Genomic DNA, 15,000 nt, shown 5'->3' with positions numbered 1-15,000 from the left:
TCTTGGTCTTTGAAATAGGTCATTAACATTAAATTGAATCTCTTCTTATAAAGTTTATAGGAAGTTTATAGTATAAACTACGTTATGATTATACTGTAATGTTTATGCTGCCATGGTACCTTGAGAAAACTGATGTTATGTCCACTTTGTGAGAACTGCTCCAGCTCAGCAACTCTCCTCTTCAGCTCAGTGATCTCCTGCTCCAGTGTCTCCATGAGTTCTTCAGCTCGACTCACATCAGCCCTCTCCTGATCTCTGATCAGCTTTGTCACCTCAGAGCGTCTTGTCTCAACAGATCGGATCATCTCAGTGAAGACCCTCTCACTGTTCTCCACTGCTGCATCAGCAGAACACTGTTGGAACACAAGACAACACTGGGGTGAATTTCTCAAAACCAAAGTTGCTTACTACATTAGCTACTTTGTTGTTTTCAATGCATTTTCCCATTGGCAACTTGCTAACAGGCTAACAGCTTCTCTTTTGAGAAACTCACCCCTGCTTTGAGGAAATCTGTTACAAACATCTGTGACGAGCAGCAAGACATATTCTCCATATTGTGTCTTGTGATCTTAATAAAGGGACACTGTGCAGGAAATGGTCAAAAAAGGTACTGCAACTATGTAGCTCATTGAAACTAGGCTCCCTATTGCCAAATTTGATCTTTACATGAAAGTTTACTAAGTAATAAACAAATAGTAAATAGTATCATCCAATTACAGTCATTTTTGCAGCTAAAAATGGCTATTCTAGGAAATTGAAAATGGCGGATCATGGAGAAGATCCCCCTTTTCATGTATGAAAAGTGAAATTTTTCCAGTCATAATGAATACTTCGAATTTGATGGTGGTAAGTTTTCATGAAAAGGGTATCATTAATGAGTGGGCAAAATGAATTCTGGAAATGAACAACTAAAAATGTCACACAGTGTTCCTTTAATAAGGAACCAAATGGGCAGACTGTTGTCGTGTGTGAAGATGAACTGACCTGAAGAGTTTTTAAAGCCTTTCTGAGGTCATGTAGGTGCATCTCTTTTTCGTTGATGACGTCATGGAATTTTCTCTGTGTTTCTCCGAGCTCTTTCTGGAAATAAAAAAAAAGAAATTGAATGTGTGAACTTGAAATATCTGAATTAAAAATACATTATTTCTTTAATAATGTTAGTATGAGAACAAATTAAGAAATTATGAATACATCCTTTAAACAGGGCCATAGCACTGCTCATAGGTCCTACTAGTAGTAGATAGAACCATATAATTAATAACTGAGTGAAAAGCAATTGTAAAAGCAATATTATTAGCAGTATTATTTACCTAAATGTATGGCATCATGTAATTTTCTGCCAGAGAGAAAAAGTATGGCTACATGTTTGTATGTTAATAAATGCTGAATATGTATGCTTGGCATATTCTACATTTGTGTTAAGGACTGTTTAAAAACATAACTAAAACTTAACTTGATTGAAGTATACCATTGCTGCTATTAAGAGGATATACCATATTACACCTCACCTGTTTCTCTGTCCGCTCTGCTGCGACTGAAACTGTTTTATGTCCACTGTGCTCATCCATGACACACAGCACACATATACATGTCTGATCAGTACGACAGAAGACCTCCAGCAGTTTATCATGCTGAGAGCAGATCAGATCCTCTAGTTTACCAGCAGCGTCAATCACTTTGTGTTTCTTCCCTGGATTCAAATCGTTGTGAAGTCTGAAGTGAGTTTCACAGTAAGACGACAGACACACAAGACAGGACTTGACGGCCTTTCGCTTTCTCCCAGAGCAGACGTCACACTCCACATCTCCAGGTCCAGCATAGCAGTGGGCAGCAGGAGCAGACTGGAGTCCCAGAAGCTTCAGCTTCTCCACCACTTCAGCCAGCATTGTGTTTCTGCCCAGAACGGGCCTTGGAGTGAAGGTCTGTCTGCATTGTGGGCAGCTGTAGACTCCCTTTGGATCCTCTTGATCCCAGCAGTCTGAGATACAATCCATACAGAAACTGTGTCCACAGGGAATAGCCACCGGATCCTTTAAAAGATCCAAACAGATTGCACAGGTGAACTGATCTTGAGCTAATAATACACTGGCCTCTGCCATGTTTGCACTGTTTTCTTTCTCTCGTGTTGAAGTCTTTATCCGTCTCGGGTTACGTTCTGTCTCTCCCACAGAGCCGCAGAGCAGGCAGAACAGGAAGCAGAGCTGAGTTTCGTTTCTGTGTAAAAGGGCCGTGCCCTAAGCAGGGGGAGTGGCCTCTGGAGCCAGTAACAGAGAGATAACACAAACAGACTTTAAACTGTTCTCAAGTTCAATTTACGTCTTTGCCAGTAATAAAATGAGAGCACCCAATCATTTGGGCCTTAGAATGATACACAGTCAAAGAGTATCACAGTGCACTGTATGCATGCAAAGGTACAACCATCATCAGAATTATAACAACTACTTGATTGCATTCTCGCAGAAAAGGCTGAAAGTGAACATTTTGATTAATCGAAAACTACCTATGTACACTTATTTTGTGTTTGTCCACTTTTTTGTGTGTGTCTGTTTCTGTGTGTGTACTGTAGTATTTTAGCACGTGGAGGAAACGGTGGCATGAGCAGTGTGTCTCGCGGTTCCAGTGTGCCCATGCGGACAGTTTACTGCGTGTCTGCTTTGTGGTGTGGAGGGGGGCAGTGGAGCAGGCTGGAGTACGACAGGCAGAGCTGCAGCAGAGGCTGATCACACAACACACACAGCAGCTGAGGAGACGCCTGCAGAGCTGGAGAGCCGCCACTAGGGGCAGATACGCACACAGGAGACACGACAGGAGGCTACTACAACAGGTGGGATGGAAAGACACATAGTGTATTCTCTCATGTCTATGATAAACAAATACACACACCATTGAATGAACACATGCCATTGAATGAAAAATGGTGTACATGCACAGAAAAATTGTACATTCATATAAATCAATTCACAAAATCACACAATTATTCACTCTATGTCATCCTGTGTTTGTATTTACAGTATGTGCAAATCTGTTCATTTGGATAAATCTCTGCGTGTGTATTTATGCGTACGTTTGTGCATTTGAACCACAACCATATAGTATAGAAATGCCACTATTATACCTGTTGTGATCTTGTTGTATGTGGTTGTCTCTTTTGTGTTTGTAATGTGCCTCAATAGTGTTTGGGTGTGTGGAGGGAGCGCCGGTATCAGCGGTGTGTGTCGCGGTTCCAGTGTGTCCATGAGGAGCGTGTGGTTCAGCGCTGCTTTGTGGTGTGGAGGGGGGCAGTGGAGCAGGCTGGAGTACGGCAGGCAGAGCTGCAGCAGAGGCTGATCACACAACACACACAGCAGCTGAGGAGACGCCTGCAGAGCTGGAGAGCCGCCACTAGGGGCAGACACGCACACAGGAGACACGACAGGAGACTGATGCAACAGGTGGGATGGAAAGACTGACAAATACAAAATGCAATGCACACTCAGATGTACAATAATGCTCGAAAACAAAATACAACTAGATTGCATTCTGGCAGAAAATGCTGGAAGCGGGCTTGCCTTTTGGGCCAGAGCTGAGCAGTTATATATTCAATATAGATCAGCTTAGGCTTAAAACCAAATAACTATTGTGAAAACAAAGCTAAACATTCACCCAGTCAGAAGTTGTGAAAAAAAAATCTGCCATCTTGAATTCGGCCATCTTGAAAGTGTTTGCCAACAAAATCTAAACAGTTCATGGACCTACCTTAGAGTGTTTTATCCATGGGCGTTTTTAGACAGGGGCCAGGGTGGGCCTGGGCCCCTGTAGAATTGCTCCTGGCCCCCCCTAGGGCCCCTGCGCCAGCCAATGATATAAAAAAATAATAATGTCTAACCGCTAGCGCAAAGAGCGGAACAGGTTTGCAATGTGCATTGACGGATTCCAAATACAACACACACAGGAAGGGACTTTGAGGGTCAGTTGTCCCAGGCACAGGCACAGAGGGGGTTAAGAATTAGGTCCTAGGTGGGCCCCTCCCAGGCCCCTGTGGTAATGTTGGGCTAGAAACGCCACTGGTTTTATCACACTGAATATAGGACAAATCCATCCATCCAGTCAGAAGCTATTGCAGTTAATGTGGTGGTGCTAAAACAGATTGCTGAATCATTACCGTTTATGTTTTTTTAACTTGCTGTTGTTAAAAAAGTAAAAAATAGGCAGATGCACTGACTTCTTTCGTGTAACAGAGACACTTTAAAATGAATAGGAAACCGCCATTGGGATTTTTACACAGCTGTCATTTACTATGAAAAGTAATAGGTGTTACGACATGATCTTTTCACCGGTTGGAGTCATATTCCAGGCCAAATGGTCAACCAAGTTTGTAGGTGAAAGTGTGACATAGATAGATAGATAGACAGACAGACAGACAGACAGACAGACAGACAGACAGACAGACAGACAGACAGACCAGCAGTCTGTAATATCTGTCATGCAATCTGTACATTTTTAAAGCAGGATATATGTTGCGTTTAAATGCCAAAGTCTTCATGTAATGTACAGGTAGTAATTCTCCATGAACTTGGAATGCAGTGATCTTGTTTTCCTTAAGTGAATGATGGAGGTGTGGCAACAAAGACCGTTAGATTATTACTGTAACTTTATTATTTTGTTTTATTACATTCATTACCTCATATAAATTCAAAATATTTATATACTCTTCGCGATTCAAGAAAAAACAAAACAAAAAGCAAACAAGCAAAAATACTTGAAAGATGAAGAATGTACATCATTACAGATTTTACAGATATTACAGATATTAATTACACATATTACATTACATGTTTACAGACAGTGTTACATAAACCTTTAAACACCTACAGGCACCAAAACAGTGAAGGAATGTATAATTTAAAAAAACATCAATGAGCCACCATCTTCAGATGAAGTACTGTACAGTAAAGTAAAGTGCTGTATATCCCACACAGTAATCAGCACTACATTACCTCTAGAGCAGTGATTCTCAAACTTTTTGTGTGAAGTACTGTGAAAAGATTCACTGCATTTATACATGTTATTATGAAAATATAACCATTTGAATATAGACCACAGTTGTATAATCACTTTATTTGTTTCATGTTAGTTTTCTTAATCTTCTACTATTCCTATATTACTTTGATAAGGTGATACAGTGAATTTATTAACATGTACCACCTGAGAACATATTGAGCTCTCCGAGTACCACTGTGACAACCAACATTAGAATATCGCGGCAAAGGCCTTTCATATTCACTTTTGCCAGTCAATGCAGGAGAGGTTCATAACGGCATCAACAGCTACGGTCACATTCAGTGCACGTTTGTTTTTAAATTTCTTGCTTGCCTAGTATTATTCTGCATTATGTTTTCAGATTCATACAATTCAATATTACAAAATGTGAGACCAAAGAGACATTTTCAACTGCAACAACTTGATCAGCCTTCAAATCAATGCACAAAAAATTAATTCTTCCAAGAACCACCAGAGATGTCTCAAGAACGACCAGTGGTACACGTACCACAGTTTGAGCACCACGGGTCTAGAGCCAGGATGAAGGCATGATGGTAACTAGGGATGCACGATGTCAAAAATTTCGGCCGATACCGATATCCGATTATGATATTGCGGTTTTGGCCGATGACCGATATTAACCGATACCGATGTTTTTCTTTCTTTTTAAAAAAAAGAGATGACAATGATGCAAACAAACTGAATTTTTGAATGTCGTCTTATCTCCTGTGATAATTAGATAAGAAATAGAGACAAAATAGAAGACAAACAGTGGAAGTCATAGTCAAGTCCATTCTTTTAGATCCCTAACATATAAAAAAAAACATCGGCGTTAACATCGGCCCAGTTTTACCCATCAGACCGATGTCCGATGTGTTGAATATTGGCCGATATCGGCCGATACCGATACATCTGGCCGATACATCGTGCATCCCTAGTGGTAGTGACTGATTCTTGTATAGAGCATTACAGCACTGGGTGACAGCCTTGCTACCCTACTGACACAGGAGGGTCTGGTTGAGAATTTTTACATTATGGAAGTAGTAAAATATTGAACACCCATACTAGTGTACATGCAACCCTTAACGTGTTTATGTTGAAACAAACAAACAAGCATACAAACAAATAATTTTCTTTACTATTAGCCCTCACAACATATTTCAACAAGGCAAGGTCATGTCATCATTGAATTGTCTTATCTAAACTTAATATCGCAAAGAGTGAACTTTCTGAAATGGTTCACAATACAGCATATTTGTTTTTGGCACATGGACATGAATGTGTTTTTGTGCTGGTTTGTTATCACTGACAAAGTTTGATTTTGTCGCCAACAAAGTAGAGCCGAAAGGCAGGATAGAGCGGCTCAGTGAATGTGGTCTCTACTTTGTGCAGCAGAGTCATAGTGTTGGCAGAGACGCTGTAGAAGCTCAGAGTTCCTGCCCTGTGATCCACATACACTCCTACTCTAGAGGAGATCTGAGCACCAGGGAGTGCAGTTGTTATATTATTATGGAAGAAGAGGAACTGAGATGAAGAGCAAAGCAATGCCCAGGACTTTGTATTCTTGCCAATCTTAACATCATTATTACATCCTTTCCTCTTCAGCCCCTTGTATGAAACGGCTATACGCACATGTCCAGACCACTCAACCTCCCAGTAGCACCTGGCAGATGTAGCCTCTGAACACATCATCTGTGTCACACTATTAAATCTGTCTGGATGATCAGGATATGACTGACTCACATTAACCCTCTCTGCAGCTCTGTTTCCCTCAGACAGTTTCAGCTTACTATGAGCCGTGTTGGGGTCCAGTGTCAACTGATGGGAATCTGTAGTTGGGTTTAAAATCATAATCATTAAGTTGCTAAGAATTTCCCAAACATGCAGTCCTGTAGTATTGTGAAGCAACTAACTGTTATCATTAAATGATAGTTTACAGGCCACATTATATGAACCCCTCGCGCACAATCCCAACACGTACAGCAGACCTAAAATTGCATGTGTCATCACACACACACACACACACACACACACACACACACACACACACACACACACACACACACACACACACACACACACACACACACACACACACACACACACACACACACACACACACACACACACACACACAGAGAGACTGCCTCAGGCCCTCACTCCACATTGCATCATCCATACTACATGGACACGATAAGATCAGTCTTCCCATTCATACACACACACACACACACACACACACACACACACACACACACACACACACACACACACACACACACACACACACACACACACACACACACACACACAGTGCATTTTTGTCTCCACCCTCTGCACATTACAAGCTGGCCTGCTTGGTGCACTTTAGAAAATCTTTATGTGCAGTGTGTGACAAATAAGAATCTTAATATCTGTTGTATCCTGCGGGATGTATTTCAGTGGGCATTTGTGTGTGCGTATGTGTGTGTGTGTGCGTGTGCGTGTGCGTGTGTGTGTGTGTGTGTGTGTGTGTTCTTGTGTGTTTGTGTGTGTGTGTGTGTGTGTGTGTGTGTGTGTGTGTGTGTGTGTGTGTGTGTGTGTGTGTGTGTGTGTGTGTGTGTGTGTGTGTGTGTGTGTGCATGTGCTGCTTGTGTGAATGTGTTCATGTTTTAAATATACTGTGTGTGTGTGTGTGTGTGTGTGTGTGTGTGTGTGTGTGTGTGTGTGTGTGTGTGTGTGTGTGTGTGTGTATGTGTGTGTGTGTGTGTACTGTACGTGCGTGTGTGCGCCTGCGTCTGTGTGTGTTCTCTGTTAGTCTAAATAGCTTCACGGCTTTACTTACATTTTAGGAAGTCCTCTCTGGTCACAGGCTCTGAAGGTCTGAAAATGCTGATTTGTTCATCTGTTGGAAAGAAGCACATAGTGCTGAGCATCCTTGACCTGGCCATGAGGGGGCAGTGCAACATTATATCTGTAACTGTGAGACATACGTACCAGTTTTAGTCATGTCCTGTAGTCCCTGGTGGAGCACATCCTGCAGTTTCTCTTTGAGCACAGTGAGGCCGTCACTCACTCTCTCAAAAAGCTCATCTGTATGCACTGAGCACGTAGATGGCGTGTCAGATGTAGAGTAGGCACACAGAGACTGGAAACTCTATGAGATGAGCAAACAATGAATTTAAAATTCAAATAAATAATCACACTCTGATTACTTTACGGTGCTTACTAGTAATGTACATCCAGCGGAGTCAGGAATTGTTTTGACTTTTGGACAATCAGGGGGCCCCTGGCAGGTGGGGGCCCTAGGCTGCAGCCATATCTAGCCTGTGCGTTAATCCGGCCCTGTATACCAAATAGATCAGCTGAGCTCCCAGAGGAAGCTGACAGCTTTGCTTGACTCTGTGCTCAATTAGCAAGAGCACATTCTACATGTCCTGCAAAAAGCAAAAGGTTGCGCCTTTCATAAACTACATAACCAAACATACTTGCACCAGGGAATACAGTATTCAAATTATTCTTTCAGATGATTTTTGTCTAACATACTAATTGGAAATGTATGTTTCCTCTCCTAGTCTTTGAAATAGGTCATTAACATTAAATTGAATCTCTTCCTATAAAGTTTATAGGAAGTTTATAGTATAAACTATGTTACTATTATACTGTAATGTTTATGCTGCCATGGTTAGGCAAAGGACGCGCTCAACTTCTTGGAAAAACGAAAGTCTTTGGGTGCGCGATAAATTGGATCAGCTTAAGGAAGTGAGTGCGGATTTTTCTTCCTTATGCTGCCATGGTACCTTGAGAAAACTGATGTTATGTCCACTTTGTGAGAACTGCTCCAGCTCAGCAACTCTCCTCTTCAGCTCAGTGATCTCCTGCTCCAGTGTCTCCATGAGTTCTTCAGCTCGACTCACATCCGCCCTCTCCTGATCTCTGATCAGCTTCGTCACCTCAGAGCGTCTTTTCTCAATGGAGCGGATCATCTCTGTGAAGATCCTCTCACTGTTCTCCACAGCTGCATCAGCAGAACACTGTTGGAACACAACACAACACTGGGGTGAATTTCTCAAAACCAAAGTTGCTTACTACATTAGCTACTTTGTTGTTTTCAATGCATTTTCCCATTGGCAACTACCAAAGTTGCTAACAGGCTAACAGCTTCTCTTTTGAGAAACTCACTCCTGCTTTGAGAAAATCTGTTACAAACATCTGCGACGAGCAGCAAGACATTTTCTCCATATTGTGTCTTGTGATCTTAAAGGGACACTCCACCCATTTTGCATTAGGCTTTCCATTGATAGACACCCAGTCATACTTTTGAATGGTCTTTCAAAAATCTCTCAATTCCCCCTGAGATAGGAGAAATCCACATTCATCTCTTAACACTTCCTATGTCAATGATGTAAAAATGGTCATTTTGCATCATCGACATAGGAAGTGTAAGAGAGGTGGATTTCTGTTGAGACTACAAGCCTTTTTCCCACCTTTTCAACCCCGCCCATAGGGGGTTGGACCTAATGCTCTAACAGACCTATCACAGATCAGTGTCCCAGTGCTTTTGAAATCACTGGCATTGAGGCTCCAGTAAGCAGTGTTGCCAGATTGGGCTGTTTCCCACCCAATTGGGCTGCTTGGGATGGCCGTCTGCGGGTAAAAATGGCATTTTACAGGAAAACTCGCCCAATCTTTCCCATCGACATCAATAGAATTGGGCGGGATTTAGTGCTTCCAGGCGGATTTTGAGCATTTTTTGGGCTGGAAATCATCAGCCTCATCTGGCAACACTGCCAGTAAGTCACTGGCATAGCTGGAAAGGAGAAGCTGGAGCACACTGCAGCTTAGTTTTCAAGACTTCATTTTGTGCGCACACCCGACCAACGTTTCGGTGTTGCTACACCTTCTTCAGAGTCAAATGATAGCAAGAGAGAAACACACATTTCAAGACTTGACATTCACAGGTGATCCCACTTGGTTTGGCTAAATTGGTCTCATCTCATTGCAGGTAATTGACCCCACCCCCCAACACCAGGACAAGATTGCAGACAATTAGACAGAGAGGCTTTGTGGAAAGGCATTTTGGATTCATACTCTAAATTCAGTGGAGCCTCAGGGCATAAATGAGGAACACAATATGTCTTGCTCTCTGTAACAAATTGTTCCAGCATCGCGGCTGTGGTCTTCTAATAATTGTAGCTGTGGTTTTATCGACAATGTTCTTTGTGTATTGTTTTTTTCACTTTTTTATTTTGTTTTGGGAAGTTGGCAAGCTGTCTAATTGTCTACAATCTTGTCCTGGTGTTGGGGGGTGGGGTCAATTACCTGCAATGAGATCAGACCAATTTAGCCAAACCAAGTAGGATCACCTGTGAATGTCAAGTCTTGAAATGTGTGTCTCTCTCTTGCTATCATTTGACTCTGAAGAAGGTGTAGCAACACAGAAACGTTGGTCGCGTGTGTGCACAAAATAAAGTCTTGAAAACTAAGCTGCAGTGTGCTCCAGCTTCTCCTTTCCAGTGATGTCTGTCCCACTGTGATGCACCTGCAAGCAGGGTTGCCAGATGAGGCTGATGATTTCCAGCCCAAAAAATGCTCAAAACCAGCTTAGAAGCTCAAAATCCCACCCAATTCTATTGATTTCTATGGCTAAAATTGGGCGGGTTTTTCTGCTAAATGCCATTTTTACCCGCACACGACCATCCTAAGCAGCCCAATTGGGCGGGAAACAGCCCAATCTGGCAACACTGCCTGCAAGCTGAGGGAGGGATGATGCATAGAGTCCCAAATAACTGGGTGTGGCCTGTGGAACTTGAGCATTGCAGTGCATTATGGGGATTGTTGTCACAAATCCACAAGCACTAAAAAGTCATTTTCTGCCTTTTCTTGGCCAAGAAAGCACCAAATTAGAAATGTATGTTACTATTCTACTATACATATGACCCACTTTCAGTAACATATTCATGTCTCCACCGGTGGAATGCCCCTTTAATAAGGAACCAAATGGGCAGACTGTTGTCGTGTGTGAAGATGAACTGACCTGAAGAGTTTTTAAAGCCTTTCTGAGGTCATGTAGGTGCATCTCTTTTTCGTTGATGACGTCATGGAATTTTCTCTGTGTTTCTCCGAGCTCTTTCTGGAAATAAAAAAAAGAAATTGAATGTGTAAACTTGAAATATCTGAATTAAAAATACATTATTTCTTGAATAATGTTAATATGAGAATTGGAACAAATGAATGATTTATGAATACAATTTCAACAGGACCATAGCACTGCTCATAGGTCCTACTTGTAGTAGATAGACCCATATAATTAACAACTGAGTGAAAAGCAATAGTAAAAGCAATATTATTAGCAGTATTATTTACCTAAATGTATGGCATCATGTAATTTTCTGCCAGAGAGAAAAAGTATGGCTACATGTTTGTATGTTAATAAATACTGAATATGTATGCTTGGCATATTCTACATTTGTGTTAAGGACTATTTTAAAACATAACTAAAACTTAACTTGATTGAAGCATACCATTGCTGCTATTAAGAGGATATACCGTATTACACCTCACCTGTTTCTCTGTCCGCTCTGCTGCAACTGAAACAGTTTTATGTCCACTGTGTTCATCCATGACACACAGTACACATATGCATGTCTGATCAGTGCGGCAGAAGACCTCCAGCAGTTTATCATGCTGAGAGCAGATCAGATCCTCTAGTTTACCAGCAGCGTCAATCACTTTGTGTTTCTTCCCTGGATTCAAATCGTTGTGAAGTCTGAAGTGAGTTTCACAGTAAGACGACAGACACACAAGACAGGACTTGACGGCCTTTCGCTTTCTCCCAGAGCAGACGTCACACTCCACATCTCCAGGTCCAGCATAGCAGTGGGCAGCAGGAGCAGACTGGAGTCCCAGAAGCTTCAGCTTCTCCACCACTTCAGCCAGCATTGTGTTTCTGCCCAGAACGGGCCTTGGAGTGAAGGTCTGTCTGCACTGTGGGCAGCTGTAGACTCCCTTTGGATCCTCTTGATCCCAGCAGTCTGAGATACAATCCATACAGAAACTGTGTCCACAGGGAATAGCCACCGGATCCTTTAAAAGATCCAAACAGATTGCACAGGTGAACTGATCTTGAGCTAATAATACACTGGCCTCTGCCATTTTTGCACCGTTTTCTTTCTCTCGTCTTGAAGTCTTTATCCGTCTCGGGTTACGTTCTGTCTCTCCCACAGAGCCGCAGAGCAGGCAGAACAGGAAGCAGAGCTGAGTTTCGTTTCTGTGGAAAAGTGCCGTGCCCTAAATAGGGGGAGTGGCCTCTGGAGCCAGTAAGAGAGAGATAACACAAACAGACTTTAAACTGTTCTCAGCTTCAATTTACGTCTTTGCAAGTATTAAAATGAGAACACCCAATCATTTGGGCCTTAGAATGATGCACAGTCAAAGAGTATCACAGTGCACTGTGTGCATGGGCCATTTCAGAATTGCGGGTACATTTGGTGTCCCACGCAAAAAAAAAATAATTATAATAATCTTTTCAGAATTTACTTTCAATATTATCACTAAATAGACTGTATGTTCACTGAGCACAATGTTTGGTGTACATTTTATGCACAATGTATTTGTTAAATATTCATTCAATGATTCCAAAACCCCCCAAAATCATCAAAATCGCATGTCCCACTATAGAGATTCACGTTCAACTTGAATAAACATAACATAATTCTGTAAAATTTGCAGATTTTTTATGATAAATCTATAAATATAAATATATTCTGTTGCAGAGAATGTTTTTTTCCTGTAACACAGCTGATCTTGATATTTTAAAAAAATGTTTTTTACCTGTCCCAGGGGTTTGTCAACTCTGTTACGTCTGGCATAAAACAACATAAAAATAACCTATAGCATTTATATAAAACCATATAACCTGCCCCAAATGGTGTCACTTCCTTTTCTTCACTTCCTTGGAAGGGAACTATGGTATGTTTAACTGTCTCTCCTAATAATTTGTGCTAAATGTTGAGAACACACCAAGAGTATATTTATTGTGCGTCAACTCTGTTACTATGATTCTGTAGTAAATCTCTCTTTCAATTTTCTAAAATCAATTTTACTATGAAACTTCATTAAAGTGTGGCTTTAGTTATGATGTGTGGTATCTAGTTAGAGATAGCACATGGAGTAAAATCACAAAATAGTGAAAAAAATCAACTCTGTTATCGTCAACTCTGTTACAATTTGCCAGTGTTGCCAGATTGGGCGGTTACCCGCCCAATTGGGCTGCTTGGCATGGCCATCTGCGGGTAAAAATAGTTAAGAAAAATGTTTGTATTGCCTCAGAAATCAATACACTTTGTTGAAATTGGGAAGAATTTAGAATTTAGGTTTTTGAGCACCTTTTGGGCGGGATTTGGTCAGACACATCTGGCAACACTGTACCAGAGCTTGACAGTGTCAACCTCTGTTATGTTTGTCCCGTCAACTCTGTTACAAAAGTTGTTTGTTTTTGCTTAAAAAAAGATAATTAAATATGTTTTCTTGTTAATACATACACCAGAAGCAGTGCCATAACTAACTAACTCCTTACATGAAATTTCAAAGCATTTAACAGATTTTTAAAGCTATTTATGGAGAAAATGTAAACACTCTTGGCAACTTTTCAGTGAAACGTCTCAATGTTTTAACTCCTGAAAAAATAATATTTATCATAGAAAACTCAAAGTTAAATAAATGGATATATGGACAAATACTCTGTCAGGGAACACATGATTTTACCATGTAGGCTATTGCATTTAGTTGATATTTACCATAATTTGCACGTAACAGAGTTGACAGAATGTACCCATAGTTCTCTGATTTTTAGATAAAATAATAAAAATCATACATGTTTAAGCTTGGCAAATACTGGAAGTGTACAATTGAAAGTATGTTCTTTGAGAATTGATAAAAAGTTTCACAGAAATAAAACATTTTATTTTACTTTTGTCAAAACCTGAAATGTACCCACAATTCTGAAATGACACGCATGCAAAGGTACAACCATCATCAGAATTATTACAACAACTACTAGATTGCATTCTCGCAGAAAAGGCTGAAAGTTAACATTTTGATTAATCGAAAACTACCTATGTACACTTATTTTTTGTTTGTCCACTTTTTTGTGTGTGTCTGTTTCTGTGTGTGTACTGTAGTATTTTAGCATGTGGAGGAAACGGTGGCATGAGCAGTGTGTCTCGCGGTTTCAGTGTGCCCATGCGGACAGTTTAGTGCGTGGCTGCTTTGTGGTGTGGAGGAGGGCAGTGGAGCAGGCTGGAGTACGGCAGGCAGAGCTGCAGCAGAGGATGATCACACAACACACACAGCAGCTCAGGAGACGCCTGCAGAGCTGGAGAGCCGCCACTAGGGGCAGACACGCACACAGGAGGCTGATGCAACAGGTGGGATGGAGAGACATGCATTCTCTCATGTCTATGAAGAAATACACACACCAACACATGCCATTGGATGAAAAATGGTGCACATGCACAGAAAAGTTGTACATTCACATAATTCACTTAAAGGGGTATGCCACTATTTTGGGGCTTAAAGGGACAGTTTGGTCAATTTCAACATGCAGTTGTATTGCTCACGCTACCCTTGACTTGTCAGTATCTGGTGATGCCACATTTTTCGGCTCAGCCCTTTCCGAGATATGAGCAATTCTAATGGGGGCAGCGTTTGTTTACATTTTTAAAAAATGAAACATAGGCCAACTCCAAATATTTTCCCAAAAGGTACTGCTGTTTGCTAGTTGTCTGCTGATGTTTTATAACATTTTGGATGTTTTTGGGAATAAATAAAAATGTTTTTTGAAATGTAAACAAAGAGCTGCCCCCATTACAATGACCAGGATCTCGGAAACAGCTGAAGAAGAAGAAAAAAAAATCTCAGGCACTGACAAGTCCAGGGTAGTGTGAGCATTACAACTGCATGTTGAAATTGACCAAACTGTCCCTTTAATACAGTTAAAAT

General features: G+C 41.2%; 3 protein-coding genes across 3 annotated transcripts in view; 1 reads left to right on the top strand and 2 right to left on the bottom strand.

Moving 5' to 3' along the window:
- The window catches only part of LOC134456590 (tripartite motif-containing protein 16-like), a 5,488-nt gene extending 3,352 nt beyond the window's left edge, over window positions 1-2,136 (bottom strand). The window contains exons 1-3 of the mRNA XM_063208002.1: window positions 1,509-2,136; window positions 985-1,080; window positions 120-353 (exon numbers count right to left, since the gene is read on the bottom strand). Coding sequence (XP_063064072.1) covers window positions 120-353; window positions 985-1,080; window positions 1,509-2,099 — 921 coding nt within the window. The 5' untranslated portion in view covers window positions 2,100-2,136. The remainder of the gene's footprint in view (window positions 1-119; window positions 354-984; window positions 1,081-1,508) is intronic.
- LOC134456589 (protein SFI1 homolog) overlaps window positions 1-15,000 on the top strand; it is a 62,397-nt gene that overhangs the window by 7,671 nt on the left and 39,726 nt on the right. Inside the window, exon 5 of the mRNA XM_063208000.1 lies at window positions 3,174-3,431. Coding sequence (XP_063064070.1) covers window positions 3,174-3,431 — 258 coding nt within the window. The remainder of the gene's footprint in view (window positions 1-3,173; window positions 3,432-15,000) is intronic.
- On the bottom strand, window positions 5,966-12,201 carry LOC134456585 (tripartite motif-containing protein 16-like). The gene is made up of 6 exons (XM_063207995.1): window positions 11,563-12,201; window positions 11,036-11,131; window positions 8,799-9,032; window positions 7,996-8,155; window positions 7,844-7,903; window positions 5,966-6,848 (listed from the first exon to the last, which is right to left on the bottom strand). Exons 1-6 carry the CDS (start codon window positions 12,151-12,153, stop codon window positions 6,322-6,324), a joined length of 1,668 nt encoding a protein of 555 aa, XP_063064065.1. The 5' UTR covers window positions 12,154-12,201; the 3' UTR covers window positions 5,966-6,321.

Source organism: Engraulis encrasicolus, chromosome 10, assembly GCF_034702125.1.
Source record: "Engraulis encrasicolus isolate BLACKSEA-1 chromosome 10, IST_EnEncr_1.0, whole genome shotgun sequence".
NCBI classification, from domain to species: Eukaryota; Metazoa; Chordata; class Actinopteri; order Clupeiformes; family Engraulidae; genus Engraulis; species Engraulis encrasicolus.
The sequence above is the reverse complement of the archived record's forward strand: the minus strand, read 5'-3'. Positions and strand labels throughout refer to the sequence as shown.

Bases quoted from the DNA above. Each gene is read 5' to 3' on its own strand.
- LOC134456585 (XM_063207995.1), bottom strand. From the start codon at position 12,153: ATGGCAGAGGCCAGTGTATTATTAGCTCAAGATCAGTTCACCTGTGCA. The intron at 9,033-11,035 runs GTCAGTTCATCT...GTGTTCCAACAG, and splicing joins AGGCTTTAAAAACTCTTCAG to TGTTCTGCTGATGCAGCTGT. The intron at 8,156-8,798 runs GTACCATGGCAG...CTCATCTCATAG, and splicing joins ATAACATCAGTTTTCTCAAG to AGTTTCCAGTCTCTGTGTGC.